This window comes from Fusarium oxysporum, chromosome 14, assembly GCF_000149955.1.
Source record: "Fusarium oxysporum f. sp. lycopersici 4287 chromosome 14, whole genome shotgun sequence".
In the NCBI taxonomy this organism is placed as follows: Eukaryota; Fungi; Ascomycota; class Sordariomycetes; order Hypocreales; family Nectriaceae; genus Fusarium; species Fusarium oxysporum.
The window spans coordinates 1,631,289-1,648,768 of NC_030999.1; the positions used below are offsets into that span (position 1 = coordinate 1,631,289).

Here is a 17,480-nt window from a genome sequence, read left to right on the forward strand (position 1 = left end):
ATATACGTATATTGAAGCTGTAGATATGAGTTTATTGGTTACCTTCTCACGATCAACGATAGTCTACCTCTTGCAAGACCATAGATCGCGCTTTGAAAAGTAGCCTTTTTTTTTTCATATTTTATATTATTATATATGCTTAATGTCGTGGACTAATTGCTCTTAAAACCATCTGATAGTCCCGAATAAAATCAAATTCCTTCTAAGACCATACGATTACGATAATAAGATTTTCATGCTGTACCCTTAGAAGACAAGGTGGATGGGGGCGTGTTGGAAAATCCGGGGATCCCCCTTCCCTTCAGGATTCAGACTAACAGTCTGAAAGTCCTAGATTTAAAGTTTAAAGTCCTAGATGAAATCATTTAGAGATATAAACCTGAGAAGAACTCTCATCTCACTAATGAACAATCAAGTTATACAAAAATATATATTTTCACCTAGCACTACTGCGCAATATAAACAACAATAAGCAAGTGACCCATATAAGTGAGTGACCCAAAAATCCCTCAACTTACATTATCATCATTCAATTCATCAAGGCTGACCTTAGCATTGAGACGGCTTTCTTTTCATTCCGCTGCTCCAGCAACACACGATTACTAAGCGAGAGCCTTCGATAACAAGAAACAACGGCCCCAAGATGTGAGAAATTGACAGCCAGGAGCACATGAAGCCTCCTCATAACAGCCTCTCAAGGGGTGCAGCTAGTACCGAGAGTAAGACGGATCATGTGTAATACGCGAAATTCACGATCACTGCAATCGTTGGAGTGGACCAAAAGCCATCAACCAGCTAAAATTACGTATGAGAATATGGAACAGGTGAGTCTCAAGGCCTTCATGCGTGCTTTCATCTAGTATGAAATTCGTTTTACACTACCATATTAAGTCAGGCGATTGAGTAACCCTTGTAAGTCATATTTGGCTGATGTGCAAAAGGCCACTTGGCTGGAATGCAAATATAGGTCTGACATCTCGCCAGTGGCCTTATTAGCTTCGACCCACAGGCACTAGTTAATTTCTCGATCTGATATGGTACATGCAGCGTCCAGTTGCGTCGGTTAGGTATAACGCCCTTCCTGGACTTTACGCAAGGGGGCCATATTTGCCCTGGAGCTACATCTCGGCTTACTATCTCAATAGGTAGACTTGGCATATAGTATAAGTAAGTGGGAGATACGAACATTCTGATCATCTAAATTCTTTTCTTCGTTGAAAATTGCACAACTCGTTCTAGTTTACATTAACATTGTTTATACAACACCATGAGTAACAAAATCGAGCATCAGACGGCTGTCAATGTCTCTAACGAGAAGTGGTACTTTCCACAAGAGTTGAGAGACGGGTTACAACCATTTAACCTCTCCAACGAAACTATCGCTGAGACTCTTGCTTGCGCCTGGGAGTATTCCAGATGCGTTATACCCAACTGGACTAGCTGGGAGAGATACTTGGCGTTCAACCGGACTATCATCATTGCTATCGTGGCCGAATTTCGCGGCGACTTGATTCCGGAGATCAACAGTAAAAACATTATCGGTTATGACTTAGATGAGCTTCTCAGTACTCTCTTCGGAGGAACTTCGATGCGAGAGGATATGTCGCGCGAGTTCAGGACTTTTTTGCTCATGTCAGCAGAGAAATCCAGGAAGCAGCGGGACTCTGAGCTGTTCGGTCGCTATCTGAACGCTCTTGCAAAGTCTCCACAGTGGTGGTTCCGGCTCCGCGATTGTGACGCCCTAGCGCGGTATACGATTGCCAGCGCCCTGGCATGTAACGGCTTTAGTGAGATCCCTTTTCGCGAGGAACAGTTGCAACTCGTTGCGGAGCTGAGCGATACCCTTTATGACGCCGTTGCTTTCTATAAGCATCGCGCCGAGGGCGAGACCAACAGTACCTTCGGGTACGTTGGTAGCGAGATGCGAGTTGAGAATTACAGAGAGTACCGAGAAATTCTCTGGGCGCTAGATGTTAAATGGGCGCATGATCCTGCAAAACGCTGCGTCCTTAATTTCATCAGACCGTTCGGAGGCCCCATCCATATGATGACAAGAAGGTATCGATTTGTCGAAGACGGTCTGATGATCGGAAGGCCTGAGACGGATCAGGTGGTGGAGTTGACGCGCGCCAACTTCAAGCTCTGGCATAAGGTCGACAGCGATATTGTGAAACCCGACAAAGATGGACGCTACATGGATACCATCACCAAGCTCGACAAGCTAATGCTTCCTGGGTTCTGTAGCCTTTTGGAAAGTAGCGCTAGAAAGCATTGTCCGTATTGCTCCAATGCAGTTTCTAGCGGCTCAGACATTCGGCGGTTTGGGGGCGTCCGTCTGTGTGATGAGTGCAAAGCGAATTGGAGGTCATTCATGGGAGCGGCCCGTGCGCGATTTGCAGCCGCTTTCCCGGAAATCAAGAATGAGGTGTTGAAAGGGTGGCAATGCTGTGGATCAAGCTCGAGTTGACAAGGACACGGTACAACGAGAAAAATGCTGTATGGCATTTATCAACACATGCAATACCGGGCTAGCTAAGCTAAACCCATATTGCATTGTATTTATTTATTTCTTTTATCTAGCTCGCCTACCCTACGTTATGGAAAAGTTAAGAATAATGCCTAGAACTGATCTCTGTCTCTAGGAAGAGTCTCAATATCAGGATGCATATTCCCTTCGTGCTCCCGTTTCTCAACCCAGACGGGCCATGAGTGAGTCAGAGCCGTGAAATTAGCTTGGTATCGCCACTGGTTCTTGGGGTTGACTTGTCTAATATTGTAGTTACGCAACAGCGTAGCCGCCATTTTGCAAATTTGCATCCAGGCAAAATGACGGCCAGGGCAAGTCATATATCCAGCGGAAAACTGTCTCATTTAGCCATTTCTCAAGACATGACATTTAAAGGGCTTACCACTATCCAGTTCCTGTCCAACTTCTTCGTATCTCCAGACAGCCAACGTTCTGGGTTCCATTGATCGGCATCATCTCCCCAAATGTCTTTTGACGAGTGCACCGCGCTAAAAGTAGTCAGCATATCCATAGGAGGAACGTACCATCTCATGCACTCACTGTGAAGATACGCTTAAGATTGTGCCTTGCTGAAAATGCCGGCCTGCGATGTTGATTCCTCCTTTTGCTACTACGCGAGGCAGCCCCATGGTCGTGGGGCTGAACACACGCAATGCCTCCTTGATGCAGGCCCGTAAGTATGTTAAATTGTCGGCATCATGAAACGAAACGGACGCGACCATGGCACGAGCCTTCAAGCTTTCGCGGCGGTGAATCCTCGTTACGAACCCTAAGGCAAGTCTTCGGGGATGCTGAATTAGAATGATACAAAAAGAACTCTTGTATTGCCGGCTTGTTTGGCTTGGATTCAGTAAAATGGGCAAGGGTGAAAAACCGAGACTGTTTTGTCTAAGGGGCGAATACACGACATGGGAAACAGGTTCTGCCCCTGCTCCCACGTTGACGTTGGCCTGTGCTTCGATTTTCCGAAGGCTGAGCTCGCCAGACTTCTGTTGAGCGCCCAACCAATGTGCGACCATGTCATTATGTGCTTCATGGTTGTGCAGACGCTTCTTGATGGCGACTGACGTTGTTTTGTAGAGGCGCCCCATAGGTAGAAGCAGCAACCAACTGTTAAGAGGATTGATAAGGATACGCAAAGGGCCTATAAAAAAGCCCGCTACCGCTGCAAATCTACTCAATGCCACGTTGTTCCTTAATGTGCCGTCGATGTCGCGACCCTGTAGAAGTTAGCATCACTATGGGCATGTGAACAATGTTTCGAACTTCTTAAGACAAGGTGAAAGAGATTAAACAAGCAAAGGAACGTGACATACAGCCCTAATGAATCCAATCGGCTCAGAGAACAAGGCGGAGCCTATGTTATCAAACGTCGTATATGTTATAAATCTGTCCAGATCCATCGGCATCCGGTCTTCGGCGTACTTTTCTACCCAGCGAAGTAGATGCTCAATATTCTCATCGACATCTGGTTCTCGTTTGAGGACTTGGGACAAAGCATAGCCTGCTGTGAAGTGCTTCGAAAGAGCCTTCTTCATCTTGGGATTTGTAGTTGACATGGGGTTTTGAAATCGATAATCGGGTACTGCCGTGACGCTATACCAGTCACCCTATGTACATTGTTAGGGATTTTGCACCAAGACTATATCGCACGATCAGAACTGACCTTATGTAAATTGGCGCGAAGCAGTAGTGTGGATCCATCTGGGTGACAAACGCTGACCTCGTTAGGGGCAATGCGAACGAATTGCCCATGTTTTCTGTGAAGGGCCTTGAGCCTCACATTTTGTTTACCTTCAAGGATAATCCATACGTGCCAGAGCCGAGTGACAGATGCCCAGAAAGGCCCTGGAATGTCTGACAAGTTGGAGAAATAACGGCGATGCACAGCGATGGCAAAAGCCAACAGTGCAAGCTCTGTAATAAAGCCAGGCCAAGAGACCAACACCTCACTGTTGACAGAGTTTATCTGTATCATGGTCAAAATTAGGAACAAACGATACAATAAAATATAAAAGATGATGGATGGAATCTCTAGTTATAGAACTCAGATACTTTGTCGGGTTATATATTCCTCAAGGAGTGGCCACAATATGAAAGAATCAGCACCTTTGTCACCCAGTGATTAGGCCAGCCCGTGGCCAACCATTACAGACCGTCTGAATTGTCCCACTTCTGAATGCTAGGACGCTTCACTCAAAGCTTTCTTTCTAGTGCGCAACTGCTACACACTATGTCCACAATATTCTCCCTAAAACGCCAGATTACGCTGTCCCGTTCCGACAGAGCTGGGCGTTAGACCCACACGGGTTAGGCGACTTTACTACAGCATTGATCTCTTCCATTTTCTTCTTTTCACATCACTCTTATACCACAAAACATTACTAACGTAACACCTCGCGCTAAAGCGGAAGCCCACAGACTCTGTGAACGAATAAACTACATTAGTGAATGACCAGCCATTCAATGTACTTGCACTACTTGAGATTGCTCTTGTACGTGGCTGCCTTATTTTAAGGCTTATATTTCAGCTTCTAATCGGTTAGGAAACGGGCAGTAGGTGTGAATTCGTCTTCTAAGAGTAGTATAGTTAAGGGATATAATAAAGAAATAATGGAAAGAAACATTAAACGTGATATAGTACAACGTGTTTAATAAGCGGGCGCCGCCCTTGTCCCTCTTATATTTAACCATTCATCTGATGGTCACTAAAGCCACTACTCTGCTGATTTCGAGAGATATTACAAGGAGAACAAGATTATAAGCCTCTGTATGCCTACTCATGCATATAAACTATTCCGAAGTTGGGATGTTGTGTGTTTTGGGCCACTTTAACAGGCTGATAGTCGAGAAATAGAACATCTGATCAGATGGTCTATAACCCATATTGCCAATACAGAGATCTTTCTGGCCTTTTATACTGCATTTAAGGTCACCTCTACAGAAATCAACATACGATGAGGTTCTAGAGGAGCTGGTCATGCCCCTTGTAACCCGGAAAATGTAGTCTTAAACCTTGATGTGCAGTTACGGACTCCAACACCACCTAGCGGGGCCACCCAACCATCAACCACCATGGGCTTCAAAGACCCCCAAGACAGTCCCTGAGACTTAAACTTAGTCTAAACACGTTAGTACATGAATTAGAAGTCATTATAGTAGCTCTCTAGAGTCAATACTATGAGCCTTGGCATCTGTTGCAATAGGAACAACAGAAATAGTTTATGAGAATATTGAAGTCCGGAATCTTTGGAATGCAAATGAGGCATCAAGGCGGCGCGGTAAGGTCTTCCATAATTCAATGACGCTAGAGCTGGGATGACTAAAAACCCGGCTCTTGATTTGACTGCCAGGAGATGATGTAGTAGCCTTTGATTTATTTACCTTAGGCCTTGACAAATATGCAGCTACCCTGTAGCATTATACTTGTCTGATAAGTGCATTACATTCCAACTCTCCCCTGTAAAAATTCTTTCTTGGCACGCACTGTTAGTGCACTGTTAGGAGCGGGATTTTCTACGGGCTACTCGGCCACACAATACTGCGGGGACGCCATCGGCTCCCTAACAGCAGTTTTCAGAGAAGGAATTTTGGAGAGTTCACCTTCTCTGACAACACCTTTGTCGGATCTAATGGCGGCACCTCAGAACCAGAACGCCTTAGATATCGGAGGACGGTGCCCGTGGCATCGGTAGCGACATCCTCCCGATCAACGACGCCGATTGCGATGGGTTTTTCCCCTTTGAAGGCAAGCCGCACCGCCGGCCTCTGATTCCTTCCCAAGGTTTTTCCCTGCCGCCACGACAGTCGACTACGAGCTACAACTTGGTTACTGGAGATTGTGGACTGCGTCAGCAGATGTAGTGATGCGTGAGAGAATTCTGGTCGGTGGAAAAAAGCTCGACAGTAGATTGCCCCCGAACCCGCTGACGGGTGACGGGCTTGAGAAATACAGCACCTTTTGTGCCATTGGTATGCTGGATGGTGAAGGAAGCGGGGTTTCCCTGTACCTAGCTAGCTCAGCACGTCTTTTGCTCCAGTAGGAGATCTGGCTTCGTTACAGCCACCCAGACGAAAAATATACAAACAAACAAACAAACAAACAAACAAACAAAGTGCATTACATTCGTCAGCCTAACACGTAATTCGGCTACCGAGGTATGACATAAAGCAGCCTACTATGCAGGGAGCTAATCGCAAACGGATCACTTCGTAACAGGGTCACGATGGTCCAAGAGAAACCGTGTTCCACGATTTCTGTGATACAGTATTCCACTAAGTATGTAGGGCACATTTAGTTGCACTTTTGTAGATTCTAGTTCACCAGCTGAAAATGAAATTCCTTTGCAAGAAAATACCAAACACACATTAATTGTTGGCTACGCGCAGTTTAAGCTATCCAAATATACCAACATATATTTAAAGGTAGCAATGAGCCAATCGGCGGCTTGGGATGGCGTCAACAAGAAGCATAGGCACTATGGTCTCAATTTCTTGGTGAGCTTGGCATCACGGACGGTTGCGACGCGTCGACCACGCCGATTAGCAAGTCACCAATGCGTCCGGTGAGCAAGACGAGCTGATTACCCGGTCGTTTTGTATAACGGTCTGGAGGGGCCTTGCTGGGCAACTTCCCGGGCTGTGACACTTCTCACGCAGATCAATCTGATCCTTGCTAAGGTGGCGGCGGCGATGAGGAACGACATCAGGGTTAGGCTCATATCAGCGGTCGAGCTGATCCTGCTGCTCAGGCTGAAAGGAGGCTCAATAAGGCCAGCAGCTGCAGATATCGATGGGGAGGGAAGAGATGTTGAAAACCATATCAGCGTTTAGCCACCAGTAATAGCTAAGGTTTGGAAACTGTAAAGATCGACTCACCTTCACCAGCAGAAATTTCATGGCAGTCCTTACTGCTTGCGAATGCCCTACGGGGCCGAAGCGGCTTGAGATTATTCGGATCAAGGGCGACGGCTGTTCCACATTCTACAACGCGCTCTTGCGAACCCCATAAGCTAAACGCCTCGTAGTATCATATTCTGAAGACCTTGAAGACATGATAGGAGCTGCCAGTCCATTGCGTGGGTTTGATACCGCACTCATCCCTTTAGCTATGCCTCCGTTGACGCCAGAGGCCGCTGCGCGAGCAAACGACCCTAATCAGGTTTTTTGGCGATTGCCTGGCTACTCTGACGAGCGCAATTTCCTCGCAACACAGCGTGATTACGTTTGGGCGGTCTTCACGCTAAAGAGCAAAAGAAAAACAGCCTCATTGGTGACTGCGAAGATAGCCTAGGTGTGTGTTTTTCATGGTGAAGCCTGTGCCTCCCGAGGCGCAGCCGAATGCCTTGTTGGCTGCCAACCATTCGTATCCCGGTGGAAGCATCCTGTCTTGTCAGCCTTGCAATAAAGAAGGTGATTCAATTCCTAAACCATTATGATAAGCACTTATAAAAAGACATTCCTAAGTCCAGTATACCTCATGTAGCTTCTCATTCACCATTAAAAATGTTCAGCCGCATCAAGGATAAATTCTCAAACAAGAAGTCCTCTACCAAGGATCACACACATTTCGACAGGGGCAACTCAAACTCAAACCCCAAGAACAACCCCTTCCTCGATGTTCCCGAGGAGGCTCCTCCTGCTTATGAGCCCACTCAAAGGACAGCTCCTCTTCTCAATGTTCCTCAACGTGGAGCTTCACCAGCGCCTAGCATCTCAAGCATCACCAGTGCCGAAGATAGATATGCCTTCCTATCTACCTTCGATACCATCTTTGTCATTGACGACTCTGGATCCATGGCTGGTCGATCTTGGAGGGAGGTTCGAGAGGCGCTGAGCACTATTGCCCCGATCTGTACTTCTCACGACCCCGACGGTATTGACGTCTACTTCGTGAACCATCGATCACCAGCCGTGGGAACCGGAGTTCAAGCACCCGGTGGATATTTCCAGATCCGTAATGCCAACCAAGTCCAACATCTGTTTGAGTCCGTCCGACCCTGCGGAGCAACGCCAACAGGTTCTCGTCTTCACAGCATTCTCAAGCCCTACGTCGCCCACCTTTCCCGCCGTGCAGCCAACGTTGACTCGACCAAGCCGGTCAACATCATCGTGATCACCGACGGATGTCCCACAGACGACCCAGAGAGTATCATTATTCACCACGCTAAGAAGCTTGATCAGATCGAGGCACCTCCTCATCAAGTTGGTATCCAGTTCTTCCAGGTTGGCAACGAGCTTGGTGCTACTAAGGCTCTTCGTGAGCTCGACGATGATCTTGCTGACCAGGGCATTCGCGATATGGTTGATACAGCAACTTGGAATTCCGCTACGTCGGAGAAAAGTAACGTTTTGACCGCAGATGGAATCCTCAAAGTTGTTCTTGGTGCTGTTGTAAGACGCCTGGATCGTAGGCCCAACTCATAGCTCTCCTCAGAGCCGTAGAAACCAAACAGTTCATCTCTGCGCGCTTCCTGACCATACTGAATTGCTTCGTGGTGGAGTTTTGTTGCCGCTTAAAGTTCTCTACATAAGATTTCTTGCCTAGATATCTCTCCCCAGGCCAGAAGCGCTAAGGTGGCAGCCACGAAATAACCACTGTTGTGTCATGATTTCAATGCATAACAGCTTAATTGTTACACCTAAGGCCACTCGCCAGATCATCATTTGATCATAGATTCCCCATAATGATTGCATTCGCCCCCCTAACTAGTCTACGAGTTTTCACTCCTACTTTATGGCGAAACGGAAAAGGCTAACAAAACAGACTGTCTGCAAGGTTAGGGTTAACAAGCCTCAGTGATTCATAAACGAAAAGAGATGTCATGCAGGAATACATATGCCTACCAGCGCAAGAGACCCTAAAAGGGCACATGACGCCTGCAGTCACTTTTCGATAGGAATAACCCTGCCCAAGTCGCGCGTATCCCAGGTAGGTTGTTGCAGATTGTTCCGTCGTTGGCAGGAATCAAGCGCCTGAAACCGAGACCGAGACTGAACCTGATACTGATATTGATCTGGAGGCTGAATCTGGGGTGTGGAATTCATTGTTGTTGACCTCGCAGGCTTTTATTCGCCACCTCGTCAAGGTGTTCTTGCCCGAGCCACTTACATTTGCTTTGAGATTAAGAAAAACAACCCTCTTAAGTAAGGTCAGATTTCACGCCGGTCTGGACCATCGAAGCAGCTAGGCTTCTCAGAGCAAGCGTTCTAGTATAATGTGGCGATCTTAGTAAAGAACCGCTCATGGGTCGATCGATGATACCTTAGCTAAATACTCCCAGACCGACGAATGCATCCCTTGCACAACGGTAAGGTGCATTTGAATAAAGTCCCTTGGTTCTGAAAAAGCCTGTTAGTTCGTTTTCAACGTGGCCTTTCGAATGTAAGCACCTATACTGTGATAGGAAAATGATTTTCTATATGATAAGCAAGACAGTAAGCAGAGCAGAGTCAATGAAGCCTGTATTTGAAGTGAATTAGGTACAGTACTACGTAGCGCTTTTGACAATATCACAACATCAGAGTGGAACCATTAAAGAAGATGAACTGAAGGAAGGAGTTCGACTCCAGAGATAGCCTGTCGTTTCGGTAGATTAACTAGGGGGGTGTCAAAAAAAAGACTGACGTGAAAACCTGATCTTGTATGGTAGAAGTGAATTGCCGTGTCAGAAGTGTTTTAACACCTCGAGGGGGATCAGGTCGTATAGACAAGCTCTTAGCTATGTTGAAACTCGTTGTTAACCCTCACTCGACCCAAGTAATTGCATACCATAATAAATTCATTATAAGAAGGAATCTTAATTTTATATCAATTAGTAATCCACTTTCCTGGTAGTAAGTCACCTGTCGACCTATATAGTACTAAATATTTGGTATGTTGAGAATAGTAGTCACAGCCAAGCCAATGATAAAGAGTTGGTAACGCGCTGCTTCCCTTAGGCAATACGATTTTGAGGACAAAAGCAACTACTGCATTCATAATTCACTAGGGGCCCTAAGTTTAACCTAGCTGATCGAGAACAGAGGCCATCAACTTCATGTGTAGGTCGCCATGTCTACACAACCTCGAGACCAGGAGAATCGACATAGCCAAGAGGTAAGCCTGTCAGGGCCCTCGGATTACGATATTAGCCTAGGTCAGAATTGTAATAAAACATGTAGAAGGCTTTCGATCAGTAAGTATCTCATGGCACCGCGTAAAGGCTCTTGTGAGGCTATATCTCACAAACCAGACGATAGTAATACGCTTCTGATAGATCCCAGAACGGATTTGTCTAGATTTGATAAGGAAGGCGACTATGAGGTTGAAGAAAGGGTGCTATTTCTGAAAGAGGTTATCGATTGTCTTCTCTGTGCCACCACTGGACGTCACGATGCACCTTGTCATACCGGCGCCGTTTCTTCTCGGCACCGCGATAAAGCTTACGCGCATTTTCTCGGACTTGGCTTCTACTGTTGCGGTCTTATATTAACACATTTACTAAGAATACCTGCTTCTTTGTAGCCCGTAATAGCCTAAGCAGCCTGCAACCTGTCTATTACAATTGCTGCCACCTAAGCAACTGAGACTTTAAGGCAGAGGAAAGTTCCCCGGCCTAGCCTTTCCTTCTGAGAGGGTTGTGAGCAGTGGGGTGACACACAAAATACTGAAACCAGATTGCAAGAAACTCATCTACTTATTTTTAATACCCCGCTCACACCTTATATTATAAAGCGAACGTCACTTCAGCCGCCATAGATAGGATACTGAACACTTGAAGTATACCTTCCAAGGTAGGTCGTTGGTAATGCTACTTAAGCTACGGGAGAACAGAGAGAGCAGCAGAACAGACAGGAAGATTATAATGGCGGAGTAAGCGAAGTATGGGCTTTATGAGACGTATTTCAGTTTCACATGGCGGAAAGCAAGGTATAATCTCGGCTTTCGGAATTGCGGACACAAATTGAGCGACGCGTGGAGAGGACGAAAACTAGGCAACGTACGTACGAATCAGTGATTAGCACCCTATCGGCCAAAACAAGCCTCCTGGCGTAATAAGTTGTATTGTATCGTAGCATGGGTAAGTTGGTTACATTATAATTATAGAATAATTCTATGTGCAGCTACCCTATAGCATTGTAGTTGTCTGATAAGTGCATAAATTTCATCAGCCTAACACGTAATTCGGCTACCGGGGCATGGCATAAAGCAGCCTTACCCTGCATGAACCAATCACAAAGTGTTGGTCCAGGAGAAACCGTGATCCACGATCTTCGTGATACAATATTCTAGTAACTATATAGAACACATTCATTTGCACTTTCATAGATTCTGGCTCACCAGCTATTAATAAAATTCCTTTGCAAGAATACGCCCAACACGCATTAATCGTCCGTTTACGCCCAACAAATCTGCCAGCATAAACCATTTAAAAGGTTGGAAAAAATGAAAAAAAAAGCTTAGTTGTTATGGTCGCGATCGATACAGATGTGGCCTCAAACAAGACGGACGGTACTTGCAAATAGGTCGGCATTGCAAAGTAAAACTATAGACCTAGAGTTAAACCCCTTTAGGTTATGGGTTTAAGTGCTCTAATTAGCTGGACTCTTACCTCCTCCTGGCAGAGCCAGATTTAGCACCAAAAGACTGGAAGAGCCGAGCGTACAACGGTAATGAGAATAGTAACGTGGAAGGTCATAAGACATTAGTTAGCAGGACGATTAGTTTAAAAATCTGTTATATGTTTATATGTCTTAAATAAATTTTAATCTGAACTACACTTATATTTGCCGAATAGGTTTAATACGACTGTAAGACTAATAGTATGTAAGAAGCATCTTAACCTAAATACTAATTTATGTTAGATACAATGCAATACATAAGACTAATTTTCAAGCCTTAAGAGAAAATTCACAGAATGTAGCTCTGCTTAATACAGATCTTACCACCAAACACAGATTTTCGACCCCATTTATGAATCAGAAAATACTCTTCGTGATGAACCCATCGTCCCACGCGAGAAAGCCGTGAGTTATTTCTAATGGTGCATGGTGGCTACTATGGTTTAAGTGGTGGGGGGCCTTGCACCGCAGCTAAGAACATCACAAGACATGTTACCCAGGTTACCTCTGGTAATAGAATCATTGGCAAAGAGACACTGTGGTATGGAATTCTGGGATTTGGCGGGGAAAGGAGACCAGGACCCCGGGACTGTAATTTAATAAAACGCAAAATCGGATATTTAAGCAGCTGGGGTTGAAGTTGGAGATGGTAACGCAGTTTGCGTTGCCAAAATTAAGTAAAGGTTGTGTGCCATGTTTATTTAACACAAAATAACTGGCTTGTGCCAGAACCCTCTGGATATGGCGATTGGTATGGTCTATGGTCTGATGAATATAAAGAAGCGACTCCGTATATGATATAGATGCTATAATCCTAGTGCGGTGATGACGGAATCTTCTACCTGTCTTACAACGAGATCCTCGATAATTTCAAGTGAATATAGAGGACTAGTCTATCTTTGTTGAGGCCATATGCATATTGCCTTATAAAAGCTTGGGTTAATTAGCAATCTTTACTGTTTTGGCTTGATATATCTCGTTGAGATATCATAAGCTTTAACTATTAATCAATAAAGGACTAGTCTCTTTGATGAGTGATGGACTGCTGCTTAACAATAGACAAGTGTCAGCATCTCCTGGCTTATGAGATGGTCTAGAGGAGCTTTGTAATCGTGATCACGGAAAGGCAACGGTATTGTCTCCTCACAGGTACAATTGTCGTCTTGTGATATCGACTTATATTGACAGTCTTAACTTGATGAGTTCTATTTCACTGACTTGAGTAGTCAATATGACTTCGTGCTACATGTTCTTCTTAATGCCCATAATGGAAGGATGTCCATTGGTTAGTTTAGCTAGTCCGTGAGTGGGATCGACGCTGGGTCAATAGGGAGATCGAGCTGGAGCTAGGCACATATGGCCATCCCAAATGTTGTCGCCGAGAGGTTCAAACGCATCCCTGCGGTCCAATGTATGGTTAAAATAGTAGCCAATGTCATTCACATGAACTGCGGGAGATAGGCTTGCGATACGACCTAACACCCGCGGAAGAGAGGGTCAAGAAACGGGAAATCGAAAAGAAGTATAAATTGAAACAAAACGAGCAGGAACATAAGAATAGGCAGATTATAGAAGCAATAGTTCGTATTAAGGAAGTGACAGTGCGGATGACGAATGAGACGAACAATGACAAGGAGAGGGCTAAAGATCACAACACATTTACTCCTTCATGAATACGAAAACTAGGTTATAAATATGTCCAAGAGTCACCTTTGCACATGTCGACTTTATTAATAATGTATGGCGTAATCTACTCAAAGGAAGATGACCCTCCTCTCATGCAACAACAATATAGTTCAAGTCCTTACAAAAGCGAATGGGGAATAGGATGTAGCCAAATAGGCCATTCCCTCAAGCTTCTTTAACCCTGAATCTAGTAAAACTCTGATTATTTGTCTTAGAGAGCTACTGAGATTACGTCGAGGCTCAGGGGGCTTTGGTTTATACGACGACTTTAAGTGAACTGACATAAAGGTCATATAGTCATCTCTTGTTTCTTGTAATCCTCAGGGTAATAAGGAGGCACAAAGATAACATAAGGAAATAAAAAACTATAAAACTTAGCACTTTCCCTATCTAAGTCTACGAGAGACCTGTTCCTGTATAAATTCTCCTAGCACAGTTCATATAGCATTAAAGAACACGAAAATAACAGATGAAAACTACATGAACCTGATCTATGATGGAACAACCGCCAAAGAAAACAAGAAAGAAAAATGTTCCTGCCTCTTTTCAGCTTATAGCTGCGCAGATTTCTACCCTGAAAGTCGTTAATAGGCCGTAATGAACAGCTAGCTGCACGGTTTTGAATCATTAAATGAATCCATCATGTCAAGGATTCCTTGAGCCTTGCACTGTCTATAGTACTCAGATATATCCACAAATGTCCTTATTTCCTGTTCTTTATGGAGATTGTAAAAGGAGACTGCAAATCGGCCGACTTCGTCAGTTGAATAGTCTTCGAAGTAATACCTTCCTATTGTCGTCTTGTATCTCACGTTCCACTGCTCTCCATCATATCTTTTGTCAAGTTCGGTCCAGCTTTCATCGTTACGCAAGGTGCGAGTTCTAGCGTTCTTGACTAGTTCCGCTAGTATCCATAATAGTTGACCCATAACCGTGTTCTTATGTCGTTGATTTATTTCTTCTAGTTGATCCAAATTCAATGATGCATGTAAGATAAAGGCGCTTAGTGGAAGCCTTTGGATTATCGACAGAAATGACTCAGATTGCGTGTTATTTGGCAACTTTTGAAAGCATTTTACTAATGAATCCTTTTTCAAACCGAGTTGTTTTAATGCTGTTTCGGGGTTAAGTTGCCACAGCTCTCCGTCAAATGAAGCCTGGCTCCCCCCTTGCATATTATTTAGAAGTGCATGTGAAAACTTTTCAACAAGGTTATTATACCCCTCCACTTTAAAGCTTTCATGTCCAGGAGTTTCTGTGACACGTTTCTAATAGTTGTTAGAAATATATAAAATAGAGTTAGTCGATTACATACATGCATCTTAGTTAAAAAGTTCTGAAATTCAATGCATAGAGGCAGATTATTAATTCCGAGCAATAAAGGAATAATAAAAGGCCCTGAACACTTTGTGGTAAAAGAATTAGAATAATACTGGTCTAGTAGTTTATTCCATTTATCTTGTTGGTTGATGGCTTCAAGGTATGTTTGCCGCTCAAGCTCTTTGATTAGGACAGGTGCTGTATTAGTATAGGTTGGTTCCTTATTTGGATATGATTTACGTTGTGAACGATAAACTCTGGAAGCTATCTGCAGGAACTTTGGCCAATCTGCACCCGTAGTAAATATAATATGATTTGGATATGCTTTGCATCGTGAACGATAAACTTCGGAAGCTATCCGCAGGAACTGTGGCCAATCTGCACCCATAGTAATATAATAAGATCTTGTTAATATGAAATGGGATAACAATTATTTAGTATATGGGATAAATATCTCTTTATATTTTTCCTAGTGGCTATAAATAATGCTGTTTCAGCTGTTATACTACATTGATTTCAATTTGATACGTACTTTTATTTAAGAACACTTCTTATAAAAGTTATATTTTAAGAATCTTCAGTATTGATAGTAAAAGGTTAAATATATACACTACTTTTCAGGTTCAGTTTCCAACATTTCATTTTTGATTTACCTTTATACCTACTAAATTGGTAAATTCTCTTTTGCTTTAAGCATGTGCACCAAAATTCCCTCAGCCATCACAAACGCCAATTTGATCGATTAATGCTCAATTAATGACCATGCCTCAAATTTACTCTGAATGTCAGGTCCTTCTTACACGTCAAGCGCTTCGAAACAACCCAAAGTTAGGTCTCCGAGACGCTGCTAGATTTTACTAAGTCAACTATTGGGCGTTACGTCGCCGACAAAATGGGATCCAATCGCAATGTGACTGGATCCCGAAATCACGCATACTATCTGATCTTGAAGAACAGATCATATTCAAGTTCATTCTTGACCTATATTCGCGAGGATTTCTCGACGATTACTTGGTGTGGAAGAGATGGCCAACGGATTACTCGCCGACCGTGACGAGTCACCCGTCGACAAGCGTTGGGCTATGAACTTCGTCAAGAGACACAAAGACCTCAAAATGCGTGTTTTTCGTAAGCGGACTACCAGAGAGCCAAGTGCGGAGATCCAACCATTATTCGCAATTGGTTCCGGCTCGCGCAGAACACGATCGCTAAGTCGCCGCGGCATCCGATCAGATGGCACCTGGAACTTTGACGAGACTGGTTTTATGATGGGAGTCATTGCAAGTGGAACGACCGCGAAAGTTGCAGAAAGGCGTGGAAAGCCGAAATCAGTGCAGCCTGGAAACCCGGAATGGATTACCGTCATTCAAGCAATTAATGTCGAAGGCCAGGCGATCCCGCCGTTCATCATAGCCTTACGGGCGATTGGGCTATTGCAACGACCCAAAATGTCTGGACCGATAGCGAGATGGGTCTCGAGTGGCTAAAGCACTTCGACAGGTCTACAGCCAAGCGATCCAACAGTCGCTATCGTCTTCTGATCCTTGGTGGCCCGGAAAGTCACCACTCGGTCGACTTCGAGAGATATCGTAAAGAGAACAAGATCACCACGCTTTGTATGCCGCCTCATACTTCTCATCTGCCTCAGCCTCTTGATGTCGGGGTGCTTTTCTGTGCCCAAGCAAGCATATGGCCAAGAAATCGAGTGTCTGATCCGAGACTCGATAAACCATGTTTCCAAAACCGAGTTCTTTCCGGCTCTTTATGCCGCATTTCAGGCCACTATGACATGAGAAATTATCAAAGCTGCTTTTAGAGGTGCTGGGCCTGTTCCACTTGACCCGGAACAAGTGGTCTCGAAACTTGATGTGCAGCTACGGACTCCAACATCGGTTGAGGAGGAGACTGGCCCCTCTACCACATGGGTCTCAAGACGCCAAAGACTGTGATTTAAGGACTAGGTAGCGATTTTGACAATATCACAACATCAGAGTGGAACCATTACAGAAGGTTAACGGACGAAAGGTGTTCGACTCTAGAGATACCTTGTCGTCTAGGTAGATTAACTAGGGGGTGTCAGAAAACGTCTGACGTGAAAATCTGAATTTTTTTGGTACAAGTGAATTGCTGTGTCAGACATGCTTTAACACTTCAAGGGGGATTAGATCGCATAGCTAAGACCTTAGCTATGCTGAAACTCGTTGTTAACCCTCACTCGACCTAAGCACTCGCATACCGTAATAAATTCATCCTAAGGACGAATTTTAACTTTATACCAATTAGTAATCCACTTTCCTCGTAGTAAGTCACCTGTCGTTTTACCTATATAGTACTGAATAATTGA

General features: G+C 44.5%; 3 protein-coding genes across 4 annotated transcripts; 2 read left to right on the forward strand and 1 right to left on the reverse strand.

Annotated features, from left to right (window-relative positions):
* The first annotated feature begins 752 nt into the window (after window positions 1-752).
* On the forward strand, window positions 753-5,163 carry FOXG_16431 (uncharacterized protein). Of its 2 annotated transcripts, XM_018396452.1 has the most exons (3): window positions 753-824; window positions 997-2,736; window positions 2,780-3,874. In XM_018396452.1, exon 2 carries the CDS (start codon window positions 1,268-1,270, stop codon window positions 2,465-2,467), a length of 1,200 nt encoding a protein of 399 aa, XP_018257346.1. In that variant the 5' UTR covers window positions 753-824; window positions 997-1,267; the 3' UTR covers window positions 2,468-2,736; window positions 2,780-3,874. The 2 variants fall into 2 exon arrangements, with proteins under 2 accessions (XP_018257346.1, XP_018257345.1); XM_018396451.1 differs by having other exon boundaries at window positions 997-5,163.
* FOXG_16432 (uncharacterized protein) lies at window positions 2,474-4,567 on the reverse strand. Its single transcript, XM_018396453.1, has 5 exons — window positions 4,194-4,567; window positions 3,844-4,137; window positions 3,068-3,747; window positions 2,910-3,015; window positions 2,474-2,862 (listed from the first exon to the last, which is right to left on the reverse strand). Exons 1-5 carry the CDS (start codon window positions 4,503-4,505, stop codon window positions 2,620-2,622), a joined length of 1,635 nt encoding a protein of 544 aa, XP_018257347.1. The 5' UTR covers window positions 4,506-4,567; the 3' UTR covers window positions 2,474-2,619.
* A 2,741-nt stretch (window positions 5,164-7,904) lies between the features above and the next one.
* On the forward strand, window positions 7,905-9,197 carry FOXG_16433 (uncharacterized protein). Its single transcript, XM_018396454.1, has 2 exons — window positions 7,905-7,939; window positions 7,994-9,197. The coding sequence occupies exon 2, from the start codon at window positions 8,033-8,035 to the stop codon at window positions 8,951-8,953; it is 921 nt and encodes a 306-aa protein (XP_018257348.1). The 5' UTR covers window positions 7,905-7,939; window positions 7,994-8,032; the 3' UTR covers window positions 8,954-9,197.
* Window positions 9,198-17,480: the final 8,283 nt, after the last annotated feature.